This window comes from Fundulus heteroclitus, chromosome 18 (genome assembly GCF_011125445.2).
Source record: "Fundulus heteroclitus isolate FHET01 chromosome 18, MU-UCD_Fhet_4.1, whole genome shotgun sequence".
NCBI classification, from domain to species: Eukaryota; Metazoa; Chordata; class Actinopteri; order Cyprinodontiformes; family Fundulidae; genus Fundulus; species Fundulus heteroclitus.
Window position 1 is genome coordinate 3267837 of NC_046378.1, and position 26324 is coordinate 3294160.

The following is a 26324-nucleotide window of genomic DNA, read 5'->3' on the forward strand; positions in this document are numbered from 1 at the left end:
ATAAATAACACATATCAGTCTGCAAGTGTGTGTAAAACACAGCCTTTTAAAGGTTACAACCTGTACAGTGCACACTCTGCAGTATTTTACATATATGTACATTATATACATCATACACAAGTCCTTTTATGATTCGTTTCAAAGTCTATATATAAATTACTTTCACATACATACAGGTTCTTAGCTGTCTCCCATAATCCAAATCAATATATATATATATATATATATATATATATATATATATATATATATATATATATATATATATATATATATATATATATATATATATATATATATATATATTTATATATATATATATATGTTAATTCTACAATGACAGAATATATATGCCTTTTTTTCAGTTGTGCTGCTATACATACTTCCTATTTGACGTTCACCTCATTCTTTTATTGCAGTTTAAAGTGTTGCTTTTTTCTACTTTGTTTTAAGAGAGATCCGCTGTAAACTCGCCATTACAGGTGTAGGTATAAATGTCTGGTATAAATGTCATTAAAGTGGCTACCCATCTGCAATTAAAGATGACAATGCATTTTGACAGCCTAACTCAGAGGTCAGCCACCCGGGTACTTCGGACCTCCCATATTGGCTCTTATTAACCTTGGACAAAACTGAAAAATACCCTAATAAAGTTCTATGTGTTAAATAATAACAGTGTTAAACATATACCCAATAACAAATCTAGGTTTTACAGTTTATCAACATTCTCTTGGAATAATTGTATTTTTTTATATATATATGTTTCTTGTTGTTAGGTTGGAAATTTTGTCCTCACAAATATCGACATCCCATAGAAGACAATGTATCCACCCTCTTATTGCAAACGTTTTATGTTTTTCTCTAATGTTACATGTCTTTTTGGGGGAAAATAAAGGACATGTAACATTAGAGGGTCTAAAGAAGGGTTGTTTTGTTGAACTGAGGGCAAAAAATGGCTTTTTGAACTGTAAAGGTTGCAGTCCCGTGACCTTATCTGACCCTTTACATCTCATACAGCACCCATAGAGGGCGATATAGAGCCAGTTTCATTTGTATAGTGGAGAACGTTAAAACACAAGGCCATTTATCTAAAGCATTTACAGTTTGAGGATGTGTCATATCATTGACAAAGAGAGAGATTCGCTTGATCACTCTCTGAGGCAGAGACAGCTCTAACAACATGAAAGAGAAACCTTGTTTGGACTATGAGCTGATTGTGCAATACATTTTTGTAAAAGCAAATCATGGGCCTTTGGAACAGGTTTAATGATCAGTTGGACTGCTGTAGCTCCAGGGCAGTGTGTCAGTCCAACTTCCTATCTTACATTCTGAAATAAGGGGTAGTGTCTTTTTGTCTTTCCCACCATATAGAAACTGCTGTCAGTGTGTAAGCTTTCACCTTTCACACATTTCTCAAACCATGGTGCTCATAGTGCCAAAAAAACAAACTAACACTTAAACGTGCTTTTGTGTTTGTCCTTTCACAAATGTCATAAAGGTTTTATAACTCTTAAATAGTATTTTCATAGACCTCTTTTCAATGTAGAACAATACAGTTTAGGTATGACCAGAATTTGAACTAAAATGATCAATTCCATTCGACGATACTTCAAATCTAAGAAATATTCCTAGAGTTTAGCACTGATGGCAAACGTTCAAATGACTAAAACATTGTGGTCAAATCAGGGCTTAAGCCTTAGAGGCATAAACTACTGGGTAGTCTGTTGGCTTGTCTATTATTATTTTTTCCCCAAGTTCTTGTGACGCCATCAGTAGTATGCCGCCCTTGTTTGGGAGCCATAGTAGCCATATAAAAGCTGCCAATACATCAGACATTCTGGGAATATTGACTTTTTCTGCAGTTATACTTACACTGTGCATTTCAATCAGAACTCCATCAGAGTAAGTCAGAGTTTTTCTGTTCCCAGTTGTGGTATATATCCAACTGGGATTTAATTTAGAATGGTTGGTGGAACCTCACTAGTTCTAACTCAACATTTAATATGGTGATATCTAGTGTAATAATTCACCACTTCCTACAACATAATGTCATTCAGTTCTCAATTATTCACATATTGGAGTTTAAAACTTTTCCGGTAAACATATTAGAACAGTGTTTGAGTACCGAAGAAAATACAACACGCTGTGCTGTAATCTATTGTGTATGTTCACTAAAGCTAGCCTGGTCAGTAGGAAAACTCACTTCCTTAGACGTGAAATGCAATAGGCTCATTCAAAATGGAGCCACCCAAATGAAAAGAAATGCAAAAAATATATATTATTTTGTGTCCCCACTTTGATTATTAGTAAATGTGAGCACGCTATTAAGCATAGCAAAGTCCGTACTGGTATTTCCAAGATTATTTCTGTCAGAATACCTAGGGTTCACTGCATCCTCAGTCATCACAGCTTAGTGACATCCATCCTTTGCAAGTCACTGCTTGCTCTCCAAACCCAATATTCTCACAGCCAAATGTCGAGGACAATGTTTCACACGGCGTTCCACAGCAGAGGACCAGCTGTCCCAATAAATAAGTATGCCCTCAATATGTAGCCTGTCATCCAGTTCTGCTACTTTGGTCCATGGTTCTTCATTCTTGGCTCCCATGTAAGACTGGCAGCTTGGTTCCAGTACCATACTGTTCACACGCAGGCGATTTCAAATATCCTTAGTTATCTTCGGTTTAATGTTTGCAAAGCTAACTTTCTGGTTAGCTGTGTCCACAACTGCCTTAAACTTCTTTTCCTTTTATGCTTGCAGCGATCTTCTGACATTTCGTAGGCAAGCAATTCAAGCTTCCCAACAATTAGACGTTCGTAAATGTTCCAAACGTCCTTGAGTTTGGTCGTTTCCTCATACTTTGGAGCTTGAGTAGGCGTAGAGCTATCATTCTGTAAGAAGGCAAAGATATAAAATTACTTTATAGTAACAATTTGAACAGTTTATGGGTTTATGCTGAAATGATTAAAATGATTAATATGACAAAATTTATGTTTTTATTCTTTTAGTTAATTAATCCTATATTTATTTTTCTCCCCCCCCCCAGAAACAAAGCATGTTTAGCTTCTCTTCAACAAAGAATGCAGAAGCTACACTTTCTAGTGAGACGTTGGGGGGTTGTGACATGACAAAATGTGTAAGAATACATGGGATGTTAACGCCTTGGCAAGACAGCACATACTGATGCCCTGATGTGTTTGTGTGCTGAAACCATTTAGAAAGTGTTGTGTGTTCATATGTTTCGAGCCGTACCTGTTTGAGAACATCGCCGACAATGATCATATACTGCGAAATGCTTTTCTCAAAAGCATTCAGCCAACCCAAACAATGCCCTCTGGTTTGATTCATTAGCTGCTGGACGCTGTCATGAAGCCCCTGGAAGTTCTTCAGCACCTCTGCCTGTTTCTCCTGAAGCTTGACAAACACACATGCACACAAAACCGTTACAGTGTTGCAACAAAATCAATCATTTATACGTGATTTATTTTGCTTCCCGGGTTCTTATTCCTTTAGTATTAAGGCAGTCCAGCTGTTTTTGAGAGGTTGTGCTTTAGCAGCGTGTTTCGGAATGCTACTTTATCTGAAAATAGTATAAAATGCAGTTTGTCTGCTGTGCTAGATAAGCAGATTAGGCCCACCAGCATAAAGCTTAAAAGGCTGTGCCTTTACTCAAAGACTCTGGGGTTACAGTACATAACCAATGTCGTGTACTGTAGAGAATAACAGGTTAGCATCAGGCATGGACTGGTAATCGGGCGTACCGGGCATTTTCCCGGTGGGCCGACGTGCTGTTTGGGCCGGCAGACCCGACATGTATAGTAATAATATGTATTATTATTATTATTGTTATTATTATTATTATTATTATTATTATTATTATTATTATTATTATTTTATATATCGGCCTCGTTATATTTGCATAACGCATGAAGAAAAATAAAATCAGCAGCGCAAGAGTCTTATCCGATCATCCGGCCCTTACCACAGGCTACTGCAGCCCATTGGTTATCATCCCTGACAGTCTAAAGGGCTAGGCCAATCATAAAGTAGAAAAACACCTTCACGCTCCATGTGGAACTTTGTGCAGCGGTGTTCACAGTAGTAATTAATAAGAAACGCAAGGGAGGCGCAGAGAAACTGCACAAAAAAAAGAAACGAGTTCTTCAAACGGACGCTGCGAAATGGGTCAAACTGACTGACATGTTCCCAACAGCAGGCCCTTCATCTGCTCCGGTGTCTGATGTAAAATATGGTGGTGGTGGTGGTGGTGGTGGCTGTAGTCAGTGACATACGGTAGGGTTCATAGCTGGTGAGGCACTGACGTCATCAGAGTCAGATTTACAAATATATACACTCTACAGAGTAGACTCATTGCAAAGTGCTGAAAGAGACTGATTGAGCCAAATCAATTCACCAAGAGACATGGAAAAATATTGATTATTTTATGAAAAACTAAAAATAAATTATTTGTCATTTGATTGGTAACAGTTTATGAGTTATGATGGATTTCTGCATTTGTAACACATTCTAAAACTATAACCCACATTACACACATTTTATCACAAAAACAAAACATGAATAATTATCGCTGTCTTACCTCTGCTTATAAATTAAGTCCCTGCGGCGCTCTTTCTGAACCAAAATATCTTCATTTTCCGGTAAAAGTTATTTTTATCTTCTTCAGTTTTAAAACTCTCTCAGTCTCAATGGAGCTGACTGCCAGGGAGGAAAGTCTTCCTTGATCAGTCCTGTTCCGGCTGTATCTTTAGAGTCTTTTTAGTGCTTTACTTGTTCAGCATAACTCGCTAATAATACATTCATAACTTGCTGTCACTCTATAGTTTTAGGATCAGGAGCGGTGCCCCTTGAGCGCCCCCTGCCTAGAGGCCAAGGAACTGCTGGCCTCGCCTACAAAAAGCTCTTTGCCTTTTATGATCGCGCGCAGCAGCACACAAACATGTTACCTGCACACAGTTTAATGACCAAAACACAATTTGTAATCCACATATATTAAATTGTGAAAAATCAGTTCATAACTGTTTGAACAATTGCATTTATGATCTAGAGACATACAGGAAGATGCATTCACAGAATGGAAGTCAGCGCAGTTAACATGGGATTGCGCAATCCCAGGGGAGGCCAAGCTAGCTGCGGCCTCACCGGCTTCACTATCAAGCACCACCAAGGATTTACATGAAAAATTGCGAAAAGTCTGCGATTTTAAAGAAAATATGATCAAAAATGAGGAGATTAGATAAATAAAATGCTTATTACAAATGACTGAGTGAATCAAAATTTATATTAAGTTATTATATATTGTATTTCTTTCCATGATGACAAGTGAGGCCTGGCCAGTTGGTATACACATTCAGTACACACAAAAAAAAAAAAAAAAATGTGGTGGGCCAGTCTAATCCAAAATGCCAGGGCCCATTTTTTGTCCCAGTCCACCGCTGGTTAGCATAGATATGACGATTAGCATAAAAAGAATCCGTGTTTCCAACAAATGATGGACAAATTCAACTGATCAACCCACCAGGAATCTGAAGAAAACAAATGACCTTTAGCCTGAAACTACAAAGTGAAAAGCAGCAAACAAACGTGCAAAGCATCAATCTTATTTTCTCTGCACGGTGACACACCCCTGGGCGTTTCGCAGCATGTGCACATACATGCACAATTTTAAAACGTGTTCAGAAATGAAAGCATCATGTGCTGTCTGTCTGCGTTCTAGAGTCTGTGTCCTCCATCATTCAGTTCGATATCTCACCAACTGCCAGTGTGTGAACTGACTATGACTCATTTAGAACTTCTCTTGGCAGCCCTCCTGTTACGCGTTTGTCAGCCAGTTTATGTTGCGCGTCACTTGTGTAAGCCATGCTTGGTTTGTTTCTTTTGAACTTAATTCACCTGTTAGTGACAATTTGTCATGAATGAATGAAATGTTTTTTCATGAAGTTGTGTTTGCATAATTGCGTAGTTATAAGATGCATGTCAGAGGTAGAAGTATAGAGGGAATAGACAGAGGAGGCACAACATTATGACCGCCCGCCTGATAAGTGCGTTCTAGGCAACTAGACGTCTGAAAAACTGAAACGGTAACTGTCAACAAGACATCCGGCATCTGTTTGTTTAGCGCATATCAAATACGATACATTTGATAGAAAGCAAGGGATTCAGTAGATCAGGTGAACATCTCAAACTTATTGCTGGGCTCCTCAATCCATTAAAGAGTTGCTTTTGCTCCGAGGCGGAAAGAGTGTACATGGCCTGCAGCAATGCTTAGGTGGGTGGTTTGTCACAATGTAACATCCACACAGAGAGCATGACCCAAGTTATCTGAGCAGAATGTTGTGCAAAGCATTGCATCACCTCCACTGGCTGGCCTTCTTCTGATACTTCAACCAGGGAAGTGACACACACACATCCAATCATCCATGTCCACGCGATGAGAAAGATAGCTTCCTCCGCTCTGTGGTCCAGTTCAGATCCTTATATGCTCAGTGTTAGTCATTTTAGATGTGTGCAGGTGTCAGCATGTCTACCCAGACATTACTCTGCAGCCTCAGCAACCTGTACCCTGTGCTGTCCATTCTGACAGCATTCTGTCGGAACCAGGATTCATTTCTTCAGCAGTCTGAGCTGCAGTAGCTCCTTCTCAGACCTGATAACACACGCCAGCCTACGCTGCTGTGAGCCCTCAGTCTGCCCTGAACCTGTCGTAGCTTCTCTGGATTGAAGCTGACCCCTGCAGAGAGGGGACACCCCACACAGGCGGCGGTTTTAGGGATCCTCTGACCCAATCTTTTACCAATGAGAGTATGCACTCTGTCAGTCTCACTCCAACCCTTATGTTTGTCCATTTCTCTACTAACGTCACATCAGCTTGTTGCCTAATATATCCCAATCAATTACCAAGAGTTATGTTGAAGAGATTACTAGGGTTGCTCACTTATCAGGGCTCATGATGTCATGCTTTGTGATTGCATTATAGAGGAACGGAATTAGTATAATTAGTGTTGCTTAAGCCATAACTAACCCAAAATAATTTGCATTGCATTTTGGACTCAGTTCTGGTAATTTATATGTAATTTAACAATGATCTCATCTGAACTGTCTGCTGTAAAGGAAGAAAAAAAAACGTTGTAGGACTTATTTTTAGAAGTTTTACAACTTAATGCTGACATTTTTACTTGATGACATCTACCTGTCTGCTGTTACTCTAATATTGTTGCATATTTATCTTCATACTGCTCCTTCTTAACTTCTGTACGTTTAGTCAAATAACCGAGCACAGATTTAGTTTTTCAATAACCTAGGCAGAGGTGTTTACATCTAACATTAGGCTTCAATAAAATCAAGCTTATAACACCTTAAAGGTAATTTTAATTAAGAATGTTGTCATATTTGGCTTTGTTCTGGTCAAAATCACCAATTCCTTTGATTTCAAACAACAATAGCAGAAAAAAACACAAACAGCTTTGTTGTACCCTCTTTGCATTCTGACAACAATCAAAGATATGCAAATATTATAAGAAGAGATGAAAAATGTGATGCAATGACCACTACTGTGCTTGCTGATAAGAAAAGTTATCTTGATTCAACAGCTATTTGTAGAGGACCTTTATCTTTAGAAACAAAATGTGCAGATGAGCTAGCTCATTGTGTCCCTCTGATTTAAACAGACAACTCAAATGAGTAAATAGAGTCAATTTTCATTACTACATAAGGATTGATGAAAGCTACAAAGAACAAAGAACCTGTCTATGCAAAACAATTTTCCCTAAGCGTTTAACTTGTAGAGAAAATTATTTGCCAGTTTACACCTCTTGACTTTGTCTCACACCTTAATTTTTCTGATCATTAAACAAACGTTAGTATAAGACAACGATAGTCTAAAGAAATACAAAATGCAGTTTTCAAATAAAGTAACCTCGCTATATGTGAAGAAAATACTCTGTTCCCCTAATCTGATAAATGGCAATGGGTCTTTTGCATCACAGGGGAGGACTTTGGTTCACTTTTCCTTGCAGAAAGGTTCTTATTGTGTTGTTGCTGCCTAAAAGCCAGAGCGATGTCTTTGTTGTTTTTTTCGGTTCTAAAGGTCTGACAATGATCAAACCTGAGTGTTGCTAATGAGACTGAACAAGTTACAGTGAATTTATGATTGACCAACAGGGCCCAGGTTGTTTTATCCCCCCTCCCCCATCCAATAAATAAAAACACGACTTGAAAACAGAGTTTTCTAATTCCCCAGGTCTCTCTTTTATAAAAATAATTCCTCTTTATATTCTACACAATTTAGGTGTAAAATAAAACAGCAGAATCACACAAAATCTATAGGTTAGATGCATTTAGATTAATTACTTTCCCCACATTTCCTATCTTTATGAAGTCTGTTTCCGGGGTCAACTAATAGCAAACGTGCAGCAGCTACGTGCTGCACGTTTGATCCTTGTTTTCTACAATAGTTAACATGACATTCTTCCCCAGTAAGTCATCAGTGTAATCACAGTTCCTGCCAAACTGGAAGAGCGGTGACTTTTAGCAACAGAAAAAGGCAACTTAATACCAACTCTCTAGAAGAGTTTGTGTTTTTCTTTTAAATTCCACCATAACACAACATGCTTTTTGCTAAAAGAACAACTTTCCCACATTTGACTTCAACTGGTGATGCAACCTAGTTTGTCATGTTGATGTTTGTGGCATGCCTTTGACGGATTGTTACTTGTTCCTCTGAAGGAAACCTGAACAGCCACCGCCGTAAAGGTGCTGATGACTCATTTTTTTCAAATAGGTATTTAAAGTCTGGATCTCGCTGGTATATGTTTGCCATGTTAAATGTGCGGGCGAATTTCAGGAAGCAGAAACTATTTCTGCATGATTCTCATGTCATTACTAAGCAGACCGAGATAAGGGAAAAAAGAAACACATTTTCCATTCTTTTAATGTTTGTGATTGATTGGACGATCTCTGATTAACACAGATATGCAGTACTTACAGATTTCTTTTCCCATTCTTCCGGGTTAACCCCGATATATGGCACAGGAGGAACAGGAGAGATTTCTGAGCAGTTATCCTGAGTAAACCAACATTGAAGTTTTGTCAGAAACAGTGAAGCCGATCATTTTTTAAATGCACAAGCGCAAAGATTCAATCCCAAACACTTAAAAAAACAAGACATGTCAACATGATGACAGGAATTGCCTCCTGTTGTCTACAGGTGAGTGGTCCAAAATCCTATATATACACTATAAAAAAATTTTCTCACCTTATCGTCAAAATCCTCCATCAGGTTCTTCCTATCTTCGGCATTGCACCAAAATTCATCAGGGTGCGCGTGGGCTTGAGGCAGGTGGGTGATGGTCGCTCCTATCAGCAGCAGCAGCAGCAGCAGCAATCCTGCAGGATCACATGGTGGATGTGAGTGAGGAGCTGCCATTCAGGCTCATTTACGTTGCACCAGACTATAACCTGCCTGCCTGCCTGCCTGTTATTGTATTATATAGACCTGCCTCCGCGTTCTATTGTCAATGGAGTGCCTTGAAGTGAATAACAGGAACCGAATCACTTGTGTTGATGTCGTTATCGCATCCTGCCAAAATTCCACCCACAGGTCTTGCCTCAACAAGTTGCTCTCGGTAAACTCACTTTCAGAGGTGTCTGCGACCACGTGTCTTTCCCGCTAAATGTGGCCGTTAGGATGACAGGAATGCATTTAAGATTCATTACGTTTTGAAAACAGATTAGCAGCTCTTTCCTCGAGGGTTTCCATACTAGTAATGAAGGGGGAACGGTATCCCCTCTTTAACAGGGACCTTTAAAAAGCTTTAGTCTTTATGAACCAACAGCAATAATCATAATAAGTGGCAGTCTGTTAAATCATCCCCTAGATGAAAATTATGATTTGATACCATGTATCTCCAAGAATGAAGGTAGAAAACTTACTGCTATAAGCCATAACCCTTCCTTGGAAGCATGGTGTCTCTCAGCTGGGGTCTTTCAGCCTCCATCTCGCTTCTATTATCTTCCAGAAGAATCACCTCAGATCCAGTGAGGCGAAGGTCATTCTACGTGGGTCGGGAAGCTTTATTTTTCTTCCATTCAGGGTCCTCATCGACTGCTAGGAGGCCAGGGGGAGACCATGTTGGACAGTGTTCACATCTACGACTCTTTGATAAACTGCTGTGTCGGTAGGGACGTGTGGCCAGCTCTCAGAGAGTGTAGGCTGTCTGTTTGATTTAGCCCTAAGTTAATGTTTGACTCTGGGCCCCCAGAACAAATAAAATCCCGCAGCGTACTGATGTTAGGATGCTGCTGCTCAACCATGTCATGTTTTTGACAATGTTATGTCCATATCTTTTCAGTGGATCTGTCTGTTACAGCATGGTATGTCACCTGCACATGAAACAAATTTCTTTCCACCACTTAAAAAAAAAAAAAAAAATCTGTGACATCCTGGAGGTAGGGTTGTGCAACAATAGGTTTGGTTTGGCTATGAACAATTTATAAGTGCCAATTGTTAACAAAGTTAGCAATTTTAATCAAAATAACCAAATCAGAGCATCACTTGTAATGATTCTGTCTGTTCCTGCCTGTGAAGCCTCTGTCTGCAGTGTCATAATGTCATTCCCTGCTCCCTGCTACCTGCTCCTGCTCTGCACAGGTAATCAAGGTCTGAGCGTTTTACCCGCGGTGGCTCCGTCACGCTCGTGGAGCGCTAATGCGTGACGGAACCACCTCATTAATATTCACGTGCAGCGCTGCTTGTCCCTAAAGTAGGACAAACAGTGTCAGAGCGCACGTAGCAACCAGCCATTACACGCGCAACGCGTACAAGGATATGACCGACTTTTCAGCTGTGAAACTATCACAAGAAGATGTCCCAGGCGCCCAGTTTACTGGTAGAACTGTTGAACAACGTTCCAACGTTCAGCTCAAACGATGGCTTGAGTGTCGAGGGCTTAGAAAGACTGGAAAACGGTCCGAGTTGATAGAACGGTAAGTCGATGTTTTTCTCCTGCTCGGCTGTCATGGCGTCATCGGTCGTTTTGTCTGTCTAACCGTCCAGGAATCGGTATATTTTTCCAATCGGTAGCTACAAAATAACTGTTACATCTCAGAACATTTCCCTTAATGGTTGAGGTTTATTTTGGTCAGCAAGTTTAGTGGCCTGGACCGTTTTTGAAATCAGTCTCGAAGTAATTTTCAATTCAAAAATAAATTCATGGTGAATTGTTTGTTTAATGTTTGTGTTATTTGAAATTTATTTGAGTAGATAGACATGCAGACGTGAAAGAAGTGTGACAGGGGATAGCTCGTTTCGTCGTGAGCTGTTCGACGTGTGATCAGATTTAAGCTTCAATAAAACACCAAAATAAATCTTACCTGTTTACTACATGATATCGCTGGAATAGAGTCAGGATGTTTTTTCGGGTTGAACTGTTGTGAAGGCCGACCGCACAAGTGTACCCATCGCATACATTTCTCTTTGGCAGTCTTGAGTTTCGGTAAATTAATGAAGAAAACATCCTTCATATGCGGTCTATCAGCGTACCTCGAGTCACTGTTGCACGTTCCATAGCAACAATGTTTAAATAACATAGTCATTAGATGTTTTAAACTTGGAAAAAGCAGTCGTTTTACCGAGTAAAATCCAGTGTGATGTACAGTGAAATAGTGGAGGACAACGCAAGTTTGTACTACCTCATACCACGTGATATGACGTCACACTTATATGGTTCTAAAAATAGATCGCTCGCGGAGCGCTATTAAGTAAAGTCGCTGCACTTGGGATGACCACTATATAGTTCAGGCTCTCCCAGGGTGTAACTGCCAGATTCTTGAAAGCCACCGTGTGAGTAAACCATCCAGAGCTCCTTGGTTGCCTGCCTGTCATCAACCTGTCTCGTTCCTGTGATTTCCCCTGCTTGTCTTGCCCCTGTCAGATTCTCCTGTTGGCCTCTGTTTCTCAACCTCGACTTCCTGAACCACCTCTTGACCTAACGTGCCTGCCTCTGACCCAGCCTGGATAACGCTGCCTGGAGTGTGCCTCTCATGAACAACTCAAGCCTGGATCCCGGATTTGTCTCTTGCTTAAGTCCTATATATTGGAAAGCCCTGCCTGTTGACTGCCTTACTGTGCATGACCCAAGCCATGACTATGGATACCCCTGCAAACAAACAACGTGAAGTGGATCAGCCAATCAGTGATTCAGCTCATCCAGACGGAGCCGTCGGATCCGATCATCAGAGCCAGTGCAACCTCCCTGCATCTGAGAAGGTTGGTGGCTTTCATTCAGTGTTCAAACATTCTCATTTAGTTGTTCTCGGCCACTCTCTTTCCCACAGTGGTTCCAATGTGTTCTCCAGCAACACCAGTTCATTCAATAAACCTTTTAAAATGTTTTTTTTCTGTGTCGGCTGAATGTCGGGTCACCAGATTCTGTGGGTTCATTACATCACCTGATTATCAGGCAAGAATAGCTGAAATATTTTCAGTGTCTTTCAATTATTGCTTTATGAATACCTGCCTGGTGAGGTGTGGTTTTATGGAAGAATTGGACGAAGGAGTGAATTTGTGACCTGGTTCCAAAACTGCAAGTAATGCATGCATATACAAGAAAATACTTCAGCTTTCAGTTTAATCTTAGTCAACAATATCTATAAGGAAGCTTGACGTATTCAACTAAACTACTGGGTAAAAATGAAAAAGAGGCTAAACTAAAACTATGGGGTGGATGGCGGAGGAACAGTGAAACCAACAAAGTGATGCTGTGGCATATGAGTGTCATTATCATGTATGTTTAAGAACCAATATTTGTTTTGAAATATTTGGACTGAGGTCAAATTGGCTTTAACATTAATGTATAAAATCCCATTGAATAAACTGTGGCTTTCAATTCTGGGGATTGGAATACTTCCTCAAGGCCCAGCACATGCACTTGTGTGCACAGCGGTTCTTGGTCTCATAGATGTGCGTCTTCACAATGAGCTGTGACCATGGCAACACCATGAAATGAGTACCTTTTCAAAAGCCTGGCTTCTCTTTCTCTCTCTTTTATCTCTCAGCCACATCCTTCTTTTTTTTCACCCCCCAACAGTCAGCTGGGAGGCTGACAGCAAAGCAAAACAGGTGGACTTTTGTTGCAGGCGATATCAGTTCGGCTCTGTCCTTCAGGTGCTCCAGCGTGACAGCCTGCTTCACTTCTGCTTTGCAGGAGGGTTTTCTCTTCTTCGTGCCACAGTAGAACGTATCTTTTTGTTCTTTGTGGTTTTCCAGGAGGAGGAAATCATCAAAGAAAGATGCCATCTCGTTAATACGTAGGAGGATTTTTGATGCTACTTGCAAAGACTGAGAGCCGTCGCTCTAAGATGTAGCTGGAGTCATGGATTCATCAGGTTTCCCTTCCGTTGCATAAACAAAGCAAAATTTGCATTTAGATTTTTTTAAGCTTCATTGGACATTTAAGAAGAAGGCTAAACGATATGAAAGGAAAGTAAAGAACTTAAAGGATACATACAGAGAGGCTCAGAGACAGGAAAACCAACCATGGATTGCTTGGAGGGTCTCTCCCAGTGTCCAGCCTGTAACAAAGAATATGACATTGCCTTGATCTTGCCCTGTTCTCATACAATCTGTGGTCGCTGTGTGAAAGCTGGAGAGCAAACCGGGTCACATCCGTTAGGCCGTCATGACCCCCGGCTGCCGGTCTGCGCGGTGCCGTGCCCCCGCTGCAGACAAGCCGTAGAGCTGCCGTGCTGGACCTGGTCGTCAGTCCTCTCATGTCTCCCTCAGCATCCCACTCTGAGGTCGGAATATCCCAGCAGGGATACAAGCTTCAAAGACGGATCAGGAGAGACTCACCATGTGCAGGTAAGGCACTGTGAACTGTCAACTAAATGTGTTTGTTTCTGGTACAAAATGCATTTTAAAAATGACACAAAGAACAGTTTATACCCTTCTCAATAATCAGTGGATTAATCCTTTAAGGCATTAAGGTATCCAGAGCCTTCATATGGTTGCTGACTAGCTTTTTGCATGGATTTACAGATATATGTATACGTAAATGATTTAGTATTTGAGGTTAGACGGCCTGCTTGCCATCACACTAATGTTAGAAAGTTACAAAACACAAATACTGGCACAGTACTGGTGCTAACTGAAACACCGAAGGGTAACATTGGGAGTTTTTATAATTTCTATTTTTTTTTTTTTTACACCAGCTGTAGTTCCATAGGTCTAAAGAAATAATGGCCCTGCTTCGTCCAGATGTCTTTTACATCTCTTGTGTGTTTAACACGATACACCTTAGACAACTGAAACAAAGAAACAGGGTTTCACTTCAGTGTGCACTTAATGCACTGAATCATGTCCTTTCTAGTGGCAAAAGCGTATGACCACCTGTAGAGCCAACACGCCTAATGTCCATATTTCTCTAAATCCTACCCAGAATGCCACGGCTGTAAATTTAGCCAATCACAGGGGTGTGATACATCAGAACTTAGAATATTGTCTTTCTTTTTTAATGTGTCCTGTCTGGCAGTGTAACACTAACATGAATTTCATTTGATAACATTTGAAGCTAATTGACAAGGCCTCTCACATTAACATAAAAACAAGAAATGTTATCCTGACAGTTACACTCCTACTAAATTGCTATATTTTATGGAGCATTACATAAATTCAGCAGTTACCCCACTTGCAATAATCTGTTGCAACACTGAATCTAATCTTCTCATATTTTGAGTTGTTTCTGGCCAGAAATTGCTTTTCAGCTGGGTTCCAAAACCAGCATATCACCACCAACGCTCCCATAACCTGGTAGTACAAAATGTCCAACAAATAAACTACAGCTAAATGAAAAAATGTAGGCCTACCTTCACGGTTGTAATAATACATCCACAATGCATCCTGCAAGACAAGGCGAAGGCACCAGAGCCGGTTGCTGTTACAATAAACGGCACATGGGAATGGTTGTTTCAGTTCATGCATGCCTGAATGTTTCCCGACATCGGAATTACGTCATTAAAACAATTTCCTACCCTGTAACAGGTTGTCTTACATATTTACAGAAAAAAAAAACAGCAGGGTTGCCAGTAATTTCCTGTTCTTTTCCTGTTCTCCTACTGTTATCAGTTTCACAGCACACTACGGTTTAAAAGGACGTTAGTGATTACAGTATATTAGGTTTATTTTGCAGTTACAGTGGGTTCCTGGCACCTGGGCTGCAAGTAATCTTCCATTTATCAACAACATCCTTACTAAGCTGTATTTACAGGCTTTTAATGTTGCAAGGCAGTATACTAAACATACATATGCTACACTCCCTTTGTGTTTATCCCCATATAGTTAGTATAAAGTGTTATTCACATCAACATTACCATTTAGATATGAGCTATAATTCCATGCAGCAACATTGTCTATAAAAATGGTGAGATTAGCATCTGGATAGAAATAAAAGATTGGTATTTGAACAAAATGGAATTAATTCAGCATTCAAATGAATTTTCTGAAAAAATCCGAGCCCGAATGGACATCACAGGTCTTACCTCTGAATGAATTCAGGCGTACAGTCAGCCTCTTCTTGATGCTGTAGGTTGAAGTATGTAGTATGCTGAAACCAGTGTGACAGGCTCTCCAACAAAGGCTGCCTGAATTCCCTCAACTATGACATGAATGTTGACGCCGATCATCCAGGATCCAGCAATTAAACACTCTTTCCCATCTGTAATTTAAAACTAGGAATGATTTTGATTTTATAACAATAAAAACTCTAAGGGGATGTACAGTTGTCTGGTTGTTGGCACCATCGCTTCACAGGAAGAGGGTTACCATCAAATACTGGCTGAAACCTCTCTGTGGGGAGTTTGCATGTTCTCTGGTCTTGTTTGTCTCTACGTGGCCCTGGGATGACAGAGCCACGTCAATTATATGACAGACATGGAAGTAATATACATCGCTCAGGGAGGTTGAGTCACTTTTGTGAAAACCTATCTGAATAGCAACAACGTTATCAAGCTGTTTCTGGAGAACTGTTTTTCCCATTCAGATATAAAAGTGACTTTAAAATAATAAATAGCATTAAACTGTTCCTTGAATTTATTTTAGCTCAAACTATCCTAGTCATTTTAACTTTGGAATCTATTTTATTATATTAGCTCTCTAACTACATGGTAAGGGCGTCCTATTACCATGTAGTTGGCGAGCTAATCATTTTAAATCCTAAGAATGTCAAGTTTAAAATCAGCTCAGAAATGATAATAGTTATTGCAAGATGGATTAAATGGATTTTACCTTACCTGGGGACTTGTTCAGAAAGGGCAGATTAAGTTGGATATCCTCTGAAAAGTAAAACATTTACCTCCACATGCCACAACGTCTGGCTGAAAAATAAGGTAACATTTTATTACAGCCTTCCAGCTGCTGAATCGGAGATCAACCCCAGAATGCAATACTATTTACAGTATATAACAGTATTTCAGAAGTAAATATTTGCAGAATGAATTGTATTATACTGTTCTGGTAAAAATAAAAACAAACAAACAAACAATAGAATAAATTTCCATTTTCACTGTATTTTACTGCATCTTGTTACAGTGTATGCAGGGATAGATCATACAGGATTTTCCTTGTGACTCCTTCATCTGCGTCAGTAAATCCGACAGCTCTCTCCTTGTATCAGCCCGCCGTGAATTAAACGGTCTCACGTTTAGATTGCTATCTTAAAGAGTAGTCAAGTGATTCCTTTGGGATTTCTTGTAGTAATAACGAGGCGGCACATCGTATCAGTTGAATGTCGGGACTGATCATTGCGTGGAAGCAGCTGGAGCCTGTTTTCTACCTCTGGATTTGTTAACAATAGTGGTGAACCCAATAATCAGCCTTAAACAGAGTTTAGTTCTTAAAAAGTTTATTGTAGAAATGAATAGTGGGAGATGAGGCAGGTGAACAGAACCGGACTTGATCAGATGAGGGCAGAACCAGAGAGGCCAGGAGTGGCAGGCAGTGGCGGGCTAACCAGAACAGGAGATGCAGACCGAGGAACCACCGGAAACAGGCAGACCAGGCAACTGGAACTCACGGGAAAAATTAGGCAGACCCAGGCAGCATACAGCAGTGTGGGCTGAACACAACAGGGCAGAAGAATCCGGCTGGCTGAGCACACAGAAACTGGCAGGGGCGCGGTGGCAGTACGCATGAAGCAAGACGAGACGTCCGGGCCGTAAGTGCATGACTGAGGCAGGTAGTAGGAAGTAGGCAGGGGAACAGGCGGTCAGAGTTTCCACTAATTGATGGCAACAACTGGAGCAGATCAGGTACAGTGGTGACTGGTAGGTGGCAGAGCTGATTGGAGGATGAGTGGAGGCTGGTGGCAGAGGGGAGTAGGCCAGATTCCTGAAGAGTCCACAGACAAAAACCAACAGAAACCTAAACCATGACAGGATTATTCATTCTGGCACAGATGAAGGAATTCCAAGGAATAGTGTAGCTACCAGGGGTGTGTGACTATGAGGAATTAATCTGATTGGATGAAGAAGGACATATAAAATAGGAGAATCTTCGAGTACCCAACCCACCTCCATGTTGTGTTACTATGAGGTATATGTTTACTGGCATTGAGACAGATTCAATTAACTCACTAGGAGGAGATTTGCACTTGAGTTCTTTTGAAGTAAGAAATGTCCTAAGCAAGGAGAACGTTATTCTTGTTCTTACTGTAATCCACACAGGATTAGAATTCACAAATGTGTTATTATCATTTGAACAAGTTTTACAGACCAGCCAGTGGTTGAGAGCACGCTGCGCATATCCTCACGACAGTCTACTGTAAAGTGTACACAGTAGTAATGTGAACCAAATCTCTTAAAGGCACAGTAACTCTTTTCAAACTATATATTATGTGACACATAGTATCTTCAGAAAAGAACAACTACTGTATATGTCCTTGCAGAGCATATTTAGGTAACTATGTTTGGTTTATTGTTTTGTTTTTGTCTTTGTTTTCTTTCCTTGTGTGTCTTTAATTCTCTCAGGAATTTATCATCATGACATCTGGGGGCAAAATCAAAAACCTTACATTTGCATACAGAGTTATTTGATCCTGCCGATGCAAATTATTCACCTTATTCGGCCTTTTGCCAACGATTCATTTCTTTTCACGCTCATTGGCATCACTTTAAAAAAGCATTTTCATTTATTCCCTCTATAGGACATCGATGGGGAATCAACACAAAGTAGTAGGAAGTGTAAGTATGAATGCTTCTTTTAAAGGAATAATTTATGGTTTTGTGAAGAAGTAATGCCGTTGTGAGATTCTGCTTTAAAAGATAACGTAAGGCCCACCCATTTAGCTTTAACAAAGAAAGGAGAACAAAGAGAAAATGTCTCATGGCCTGTAAACACTTTTTTTCAAAGCAAGCTAACACACGGTTGTTGGTCGGGGATTTTTGATCTGTGATATGACTGTGCTCTCTGGCACGCAACGCTCTTTTAAAGTTTTTAGACAACGTTTTTACATTGCTGAAGCTGAGAGGCTCTAAGATAAACTGACGGCCACTGCGGCCATGGTGGTTAGATTTTCCGACGCAGCTGCGCAGCTGAGCTCGGCCATCATGGTCTGACCTGTCTTCAAGTTCCCACAGCGGAAAAGTTTTTGATTTGAGCGTCCAAGTGCTACGTGCACAAGTTGTTTTAAGAAAAAAGCTGATTCCAGCTTTCTGTTGACCGATTGTCCTTTGGGGATCGTATCATCTGCCCACCAAATATTTTTTATGTGACAGAAGTGTTGAGCAGAGAACCTAAACATGTATTATTGAGCTTTATGTGACTGAGTGACCTCACATGACTTTCCTGTCTGACTCAGGCTCCAACGCTGATAGTTCCCTTGTATTGCCAGTGGATGGAGCTGTAGACCTGCGAGAGGAGGAACTGGAGCAGAGTGTCTATGGTCAGAAATCCTCCTGGATTCTCCTCCAGAAAATACCAATAATATCTGTTTCCATTATGTCTGTTCTTGATCTTATGTGTTTTAGGGCTGTGTTTTGCTCTGGACCCTTCAGCTGTTCCGCCGTCCCTCCGTCTATCCAACTCCTGCCTCACGGTGACTTACAGTGACAGTACTCCTTCACGCCCACATCCTCCGATTAAAGTCAGAAAGCCTGCGGTGACCCCTGACTCCATGGCGCTCTTGCCTCATGTATGCGCTGATGTCATTATTGCTCGAGGACAGTACTACTGGGAGGTGGATGTCTGCAACAGCTCCGTCTGCAGGGTTGGTAAGAACTCTTTTGGATGTGGTTGTACTGGGTTGATGCCAAAGGATTCATTCCTTCCAGCAACCCTCACCGTTAGTCAGCAAGACTGTGCTTGTTTTTTACCCACACCCACTCTAATGTGAGCACAGACATTGAAGACACACACATTTACCTATTCCAACACACATTTACCTATCCCGAAGCATATTTCCCCAATCCCAACATATAGGGGTGCCGTCACAAATTTTGGGCCCCACGACAAAAGAAATCAAAATCATGCCAAATCAAATATATGTATAAACTTTTCTTTTTGGGAGCCCTGTCAGTCAGGGACCCTTGGAATTGTTCCCCACTATACGGTGCCCCTACCGACACTCGTTTACCTATCAGTTACTGATCCTTATTTAAGCATCGATTTCAAGTGAACCTTTTTTTTGTGCAGGGTATTGTAACAGTAATCCAGGAAAGCAAGAAGACTAAAGATGCTCTCTCAGCATCTTCAGGCTCATCATTTAAACCCAGACTGACTCCAGGATGTTGACATCAGGGCTCCGTACCATCTGTTGCTCAACCTTTTGTTGTTCTACTTGCTTGCATGTTTGGGTTTACTGTCATGCAACAGAGGGAATTTTGGACGAATCAGATGCCTCTCTGTTAGTATTACGTAATAAACACGAATCTAAACACGACGTGCGGACAAGAATGTTGATAACCTAAGAAGGCTTAATTCTGAATGAATGGAAGTCAAGGCACGGTCCTCTCCTTGTATTTTGAATAAGAACGCGCGCGTGTGTGTGTGTGTGTGTGTGTCTGTGTGTGTGTGTGTGTGTGTGTGTGTCTGCGCGTGGAAATAAACTAAATCCTTGCTGCTTCCTTCGCTTTTATTAGTGGAAAGTAGCAGCCAGGTTTTTCCAAGCAAATGAACCTTATTACTGATCATCAGCAAGTGCGTTCGCCTCTTCAAGAGCAGGAGCCAAGAAACATACTTTGCCAAGGGTATTTCCAAACTGTTTGGAGTCTGTCACCCTACAGGGCAAGCACTTCTTAATAAATGAACGATTTTAAAACAGTTACTCATTTTCCCAGGAGTGCATTATCTAGCTAAATGGTTGGTACAAGTCCAAAGAAAACTGTAAAAAAAAAAATCCAAGCGTTCCAACTCATTCTCGACATGCCTGTTTATTGGTAACTTGTAATGAGGCAGTGTCTAGAAAAAGACTGATGAAGAATGGCTTGTTACGAAATATTAACAGAAGAAAACTACGGCACAAGGATATGGAGCCATGGTTTGTGTTTGCAAAGCTGCTGTTAAATAAACCCCAAGACTTTTGGACAGAGGTGAACAAAGAAACCCATGTTTGACCAGAATCTGCAGTCTCTTGTTTGGCAAAAAAAACAAAAAAACACAGCATGTCAGCACAAACACCTCAAACTAAGTGTTAAGCAGGGTGGAGGAGGGAATATGATTTGGACTTAGACAGAACGTGGGCCCTTTACAGCCATTAGGTCAACCATAACCTCTTGAGTCAAATATTGTCTGACAAACAGACCTGTTGCACATCTAATTTCTGTTTCTTTTTAAATAGCTCAGAACAAAACACCTGGATAAAGTAGTTGGCTGCTTTTATGACTCACAAAATCACTGTGTGGGCACATTTTCTTATTGTAGTATCAAGATCATTTTAGCAAAATATATTTTATTTGAATGTCTTATTCATCCTAACTTACAAAATATGTCACCCTTTGTTAGCTGCTTTAGTGACAAATCGCCTTTCAAAATCCCAAGACTTCAGTGGTAAGGGCAGCCATAGGTTTATCTGCAGTGCTACAGAGCAAGTTACATTCAGCAGGATCATTGTGTGTCCGTCTTTCTAGGTGTGATCTCATCGGACGGCTGCAGCAGCTGGTGGCTGGAGAGAAATGCCTCGGCTTTTCGTGCAGTGTATGACGGGAGCTGCGAGCCTATTGGCGCTGTCCCACCAGGGATCAAAACCCTGGGCATATTCCTCAGTTTTGAAGGAGGGATCCTTAGCTTCCACAACCCCCTGACCCAGGAGCACCTGGTGACACTTCCGACCCGCTTCAACCCTTCTGGAGTGCTCCCGGCTCTGGGCCTGAGGCAGGGCAGGCTGAGCCTACGCTGTGGCCTCCCAGTACCCTCGTATGTGTTTCTGGGTAAGGACTCCACTTACAGGGGCCCTTCTCGTCCGAATGGCGTTTGGCGGCACAGAGAGGTTCCATTCCAACCGGTGAGAAGAGTGATCCAGAAGTTTGAGAAACTGGCATTATCAGTTTGAAACCCCAGTCTTGGATCATTCTGTTCTACCTTTACTCGGGACTCTGTGGATCCTGTGGTTTGGGCAAGCAGAGGGAAATGCATGCAGAATAAGAAGAGCTTCTAAAACCTTCTGTTCAGTGGGAACACCCACAGCTCCCCTGACCGGTTTTATGTTTAACTGCCAATTGAAAGGCTAATTTTCCATTTTGGCTGACTATGGCTGCCCTTTTTCATTCTCTCCTTGAACCCGGACCTGCAATTGACTCTCTCCCCAGGATGCAGCTCCTTCTCTCAGCTGAACAACCCCCACTGGTTTGGGCTTGGGCCAGCAAGAGTCCTGGGATGCATGAAGTGAAAGGAAAGAGGTGGGGTTTTACCAGCAGGACTCCTTGATTTGTCTCTGTGTGCCGGCTGTTGGACAGTAGGTGTCCCACACTATGGAAACACACGTTCTGTATAGCGCCGCTTTAAAGGTTTGCTCGGTCACTCGTATATTTCGGTGTGTGTGTGTGTTTGAGCAGGAGGAAACAATGTACGAGCAGCAGGGGGTGAGGTGATGAGGCGTGAGTACAGTGACACCGGCGGTGTTGACACGGAGCAGCAATAACAGGTGGTAACATACATTTATCCCTCCGCCTGTCTTTGAGAGAACAGTAGAGCTGCCCTTTCTGACCCTTTTGAAAACCGCAGGACACCCAACGACTTCAAAAGAGCAAAGGGAAAGCCAGTGAATAGAGAGAGAGAAAAAGTAACAGCATGCATGTCAGTGGGTGATGAATTGAAATGAAGGAATGAGCTAAGAGGGGCATTCCAAACTAACTTTGTGCCAAATAGGTAGAAAAGATGTACTCCTCTCTGAAGCTATGGCAGCAGAAACTTACTTCGATGTAGCATCTTCGAAGGCATAGCAAAGACAATTGTTCCGTGTTTACATTTTTCATTTCCTCTGAATGCTAATGTCTGCTCATTTCGTAATTAAACATAAGCAACACAAAAGGTCACAATGGAAAAGATGTGTAACCATGATCCAAATTCTTATTGTCTTCAGCTTATGTAAAAGATTAGTGGGAATTGATTATTGATCTTTTCTGTTTGAGTTTTTTTCGTTTGCACTTTGTGGTAAAGGATTCTGGTTCGAGAATTGTTCATGTGTATGTGTGATTGTGTGTGTTAGTGTGTGTGTGTGTGTGTGTGTGTGTGTGTGTGTGTGTCATCTGCAACTGTGGCAATGTTCCCCCTAAATTTTCATGTGTCTGCATTCATTGGACCTCTGTGAGCAATAGCAAGTTGCATGGCTTACTAAAAGAATCAAATTACAGAAATAATGTCTTTTGGATTACTTATTTTGGATACAACTGATTTAGCCCGATTACATGAAAAGGACAAAAATCGTGGATTTTTTTATGAGCTGTATAGTATGTTTTATGTCAGAGTAGGGGTCCTGCTAAGGAAGAACGGAGAAACATGTCCATCTTTCAGAGTTCACATTTTATTTCAATTCAATTATTTAAATTTAGTGCAATGGGGTTTAGCACAAGTATGTGGTACTGTGCAGCCTCGCTTCTGTCAGTCTACTCCAGGGCACCTGTGGCTACTATGTAGCTCACCACCGTCAGGGTGTGAATGTGTGTGTAAATGGGTGATTGGCTGATTATAGTGCAAAGCGCTTTGGGGCTGTCGAATTTGATAAAGCGCTATGCAAGAACAAACCATTTATATATATTGTTATAGTCCCCAGACATGTGCTCATAAAAGAAAGAAAAGTATAAACAGAGCAAAAAAACAATCAAAAATGGAGGTAGAACGTGAAGGTTGGTCAAAAACCAGCAGAAGTCGTGCACTGCAAAGGACTCCAACTGAAGCTGACAACGCCAGCGGAGCAACAGCCCTCCAGGAACAAACAGCAGTTGTAGCGCTCCTAATTGGTTTAAAAATGGCACTTACAATCTCAGATAACCAGATCCCAAAAATACAGCCACTGTAATGATTCTGGCACTGGAGCTGATTCTGCTCACAATTCACACCCCTGTCCACTCTCCACCCCTCTGCAATCAACTTCTACTGGCTTCACCTGTCTTCACCTGCATATAAGCTCCGTCCAAGTTAGCCTCCAGTGCCAGATTGTCTCAAGCCACCCGTAAGAGCATTCCAGCGTTCCTTATTCTGCCTGTCTGTGTCTGACCCGATTCTGCCCTCCGTTTCCGAGCCTGCCTGTTCCCTGTTCTGACCCCTGCCTGAGATTACCGGATTTCTGCCTTGCCCCTGCGATTATTCTGAGCTTGCCTGTTTTTGGACCTGGACCGGACCTGGACCTGCTCTTCGGATTTCCCCTCTGTACCTCTGCTGGATTATTGGACTCCCCGTATCCGGACCCGGACTGCCCCTGGACAACGCCTCTGAAAAGTCCCTTACTGCCGGAGGGTCGCTCTACGGCTCCTGTCCCCGAACTCTCCCCCCTGTCTCTGGCTGATTCTCTGCGCCCAGGCTCCTCTCGTTATCAGGAAGCTCCAACCCGCTAGCGAGAGCGGCACGCGCTAGAGCCAGCGCTGATCAACCCTGCTTTTAATAAACATTGAAAACGTCACTGACCTGTCGTGGTTGAATCTTGGGTCCGAATCCGGTACATGACAGTACAATCTGGCCAATAAATGGATCCTTCACCTGATGGTCAGTGGCGAGCAGGGGTTGATAAATCCATTACTTTGTTAGAAGCCGGAGTCGCCGAGAGTTTAAATCATCTCCGCGGCCAGGCTGCTTCCGCACTTCCGCAAACGTCATCGCCGGCTGCCACGTCACGCCCGGGGACGCAGACAATCCCTGAGCCGCGTCTCGCTCCACCCGAGCCCTTTCGAGGAGATCCAGACCAATGTAGGGCTTTTCTCACTCAATGTGAGATACATTTTGAATTACAACCGTCCTCATTCCCTACTGACAGAGCCAGAATAGCCTATGTTATCTCCTTACTGGCCGGTAAAGCCAAGCTCTGGGGCACTTCCGAGTGGCAGAGCGGCTCCCACATCTGCCACTCCTATCATGGATTCTCCCGAGAGCTTATAAGAGTGTTTAGCCCCATTTTACCCTGTCGTGAGTCCACCAGGGGGCTCTTATCCCTTAGGCAGGGGGATAGAACAGTCTCCGAGTACATCATAGACTTTCATTTGTTGGCTGCAGAAAGTCTTTGGAACGAACACGCTCTTATGGATGTGTTTTTAACGGGGTTAAACGACCGGATTAAAGATGAACTCGCCACTCGAGATTTTCCCGTTTCTCTTAAGCAATTAGAGAATTTAGCCTCTCGAATTGACCTCCGCCTCATGGAGCGGCGAAGGGACCGCCGTGCAGCACGGCCCGCTCCTCCCCATCTTTCTGAGGCCGTCCCAGCCGCGCTCTCACCCCCTAGGGTTTTAACTGACCCCGAGCCCATGCAATTGGGGAGGTCAGCCCTGACGAAGGAGGAGCGACAACGCAGACGGCAACAAGGACTCTGCCTCTACTGCGGTGGAGAGGGTCATGTCGTCCAAACCTGTCCAGTTAAGGGCTCAGGCTCAGTAGGGGAGGGGAGATTCCTGCTGAGTCGTACAAGACTCTCCGTCACCCCGAATCTGTTACTGCCCGCCATTTTGGCCGCCTCTTCCAAACCCCACAAAGTCTCTGTTTTTGTGGATTCAGGTGCGGATACGGAGTTCATGGACCAGACTTTTGCCCAGAGTCTGAACATTAAATTGTGTCCCGGTCCATCTCCACGCAGTGTCCTCGCTTTGGACGGTCACAAGCTTCATCACTCCTGCCTCGTCACCGAGCCATTGGAACTCCAGATGGGAGGTAACCATGTTGAGAAGCTGACTTTTATGGTCATTAACTCGCCGCAGGTTCCTATCATCCTGGGGGCTACATGGCTTAGAAAGCACAACCCCCAAATTGACTGGCGAAGAGGGGAAGTTACGGGCTGGGCCTCATCTTGCTCAGAATCCTGCCTTTTATCTGCCCAGTCACCCCACTCCTCTGAAGGTAAGGTGGAGGAGGTCTACCCACACCTATCCAAAGTTCCGCCCGAATACCATGATTTAAGGGAGGTGTTTAATAAGGCCAAGGCTACGAGCCTCCCTCCTCACCGTCCATATGACTGTGCTATCGACCTGTTATCCGGAACCACTCCACCCAGAGGTCGTCTCTACTCCTTATCTGCTCCTGAGTCCCAAGCCATGCAGGAGTACATTAATGACGCCCTAAGGGCAGGCATAATTCGCCCCTCGTCCTCTCCCGCAGGTGCTGGTTTTTTCTTTGTGGGGAAGAAAGATGGTTCTCTTCGTCCTTGCATAGATTATAGGGGTCTCAACAACATTTCCGTCAAGAACCGTTACCCAATCCCTCTCATGAACTCGGCTTTCGATCAGGTCCAGCGGGCAAAGGTTTTCACCAAACTGGACTTAAGAAATGCCTACCATCTGGTCCGCATAAGGGAGGGCGATGAGTGGAAGACCGCCTTTAACACCCCGACCGGTCACTACGAATACCTGGTCATGCCTTTTGGTCTCACCAACGCTCCAGCCGTCTTCCAAAACTTGGTCAACGAGGTCCTCAGAGACATGATTGGACGTTTCGTTTTCGTCTATCTGGATGACATCCTCATCTACTCTGAGAACCTCACACTCCATAAACAACATGTCCGTTCCGTCCTGCTCCGCCTGCTACAGAACCAACTCTATGTCAAGGCTGAAAAGTGCGAGTTTCACACTACCTCCACCTCTTTCCTCGGTTTTGTTTTATCCCCCGGTCAGATCTCCATGG

General features: G+C 42.4%; 2 protein-coding genes across 7 annotated transcripts; one reads left to right on the top strand and one right to left on the bottom strand.

Moving 5' to 3' along the window:
* Window positions 1–502: 502 nt before the first annotated feature.
* Window positions 503–10459, bottom strand: thpo (thrombopoietin). Its single transcript, XM_012863221.3, has 5 exons — window positions 9950–10459; window positions 9273–9403; window positions 9003–9080; window positions 3254–3415; window positions 503–2892 (listed from the first exon to the last, which is right to left on the bottom strand). The coding sequence occupies exons 1-5, from the start codon at window positions 9960–9962 to the stop codon at window positions 2674–2676; spliced, it is 603 nt and encodes a 200-aa protein (XP_012718675.2). The 5' UTR covers window positions 9963–10459; the 3' UTR covers window positions 503–2673.
* A 6802-nt stretch (window positions 10460–17261) lies between these two features.
* LOC110368586 (probable E3 ubiquitin-protein ligase MID2) lies at window positions 17262–22655 on the top strand. 6 transcript variants are annotated; one of them, XM_036150202.1, is made up of 7 exons: window positions 17279–17320; window positions 18214–18250; window positions 18868–18951; window positions 19037–19279; window positions 21134–21433; window positions 21812–21901; window positions 22058–22655. In XM_036150202.1, the coding sequence occupies exons 1-6, from the start codon at window positions 17297–17299 to the stop codon at window positions 21889–21891; spliced, it is 768 nt and encodes a 255-aa protein (XP_036006095.1). In that variant the 5' UTR covers window positions 17279–17296; the 3' UTR covers window positions 21892–21901; window positions 22058–22655. The 6 variants fall into 6 exon arrangements, 5 of the variants coding, with proteins under 5 accessions (XP_036006092.1, XP_036006095.1, XP_036006094.1 ...); XR_004933290.1 differs by having other exon boundaries at window positions 21134–21957; XM_036150201.1 differs by having other exon boundaries at window positions 21812–22655.
* Window positions 22656–26324: the final 3669 nt, after the last annotated feature.

Excerpts from the sequence above, each read along its gene's own strand:
- LOC110368586 (XM_036150198.1), top strand. The coding sequence starts at position 17,297 with ATGGCAACAACTGGAGCAGATCAG. Across the intron at positions 18,952-19,036 it reads ACTGGAGCAGAGTGTCTATG|GGCTGTGTTTTGCTCTGGAC; the intron begins GTCAGAAATCCT and ends TATGTGTTTTAG. Across the intron at positions 19,280-21,133 it reads CAGCTCCGTCTGCAGGGTTG|GTGTGATCTCATCGGACGGC; the intron begins GTAAGAACTCTT and ends CCGTCTTTCTAG.
- thpo (XM_012863221.3), bottom strand. Across the intron at positions 9,081-9,272 it reads TGGAGGATTTTGACGATAAG|GATAACTGCTCAGAAATCTC; the intron begins GTGAGAAAATTT and ends TGGTTTACTCAG. Across the intron at positions 3,416-9,002 it reads AAGAATGGGAAAAGAAATCT|CTTCAGGAGAAACAGGCAGA; the intron begins GTAAGTACTGCA and ends GTGTTTGTCAAG.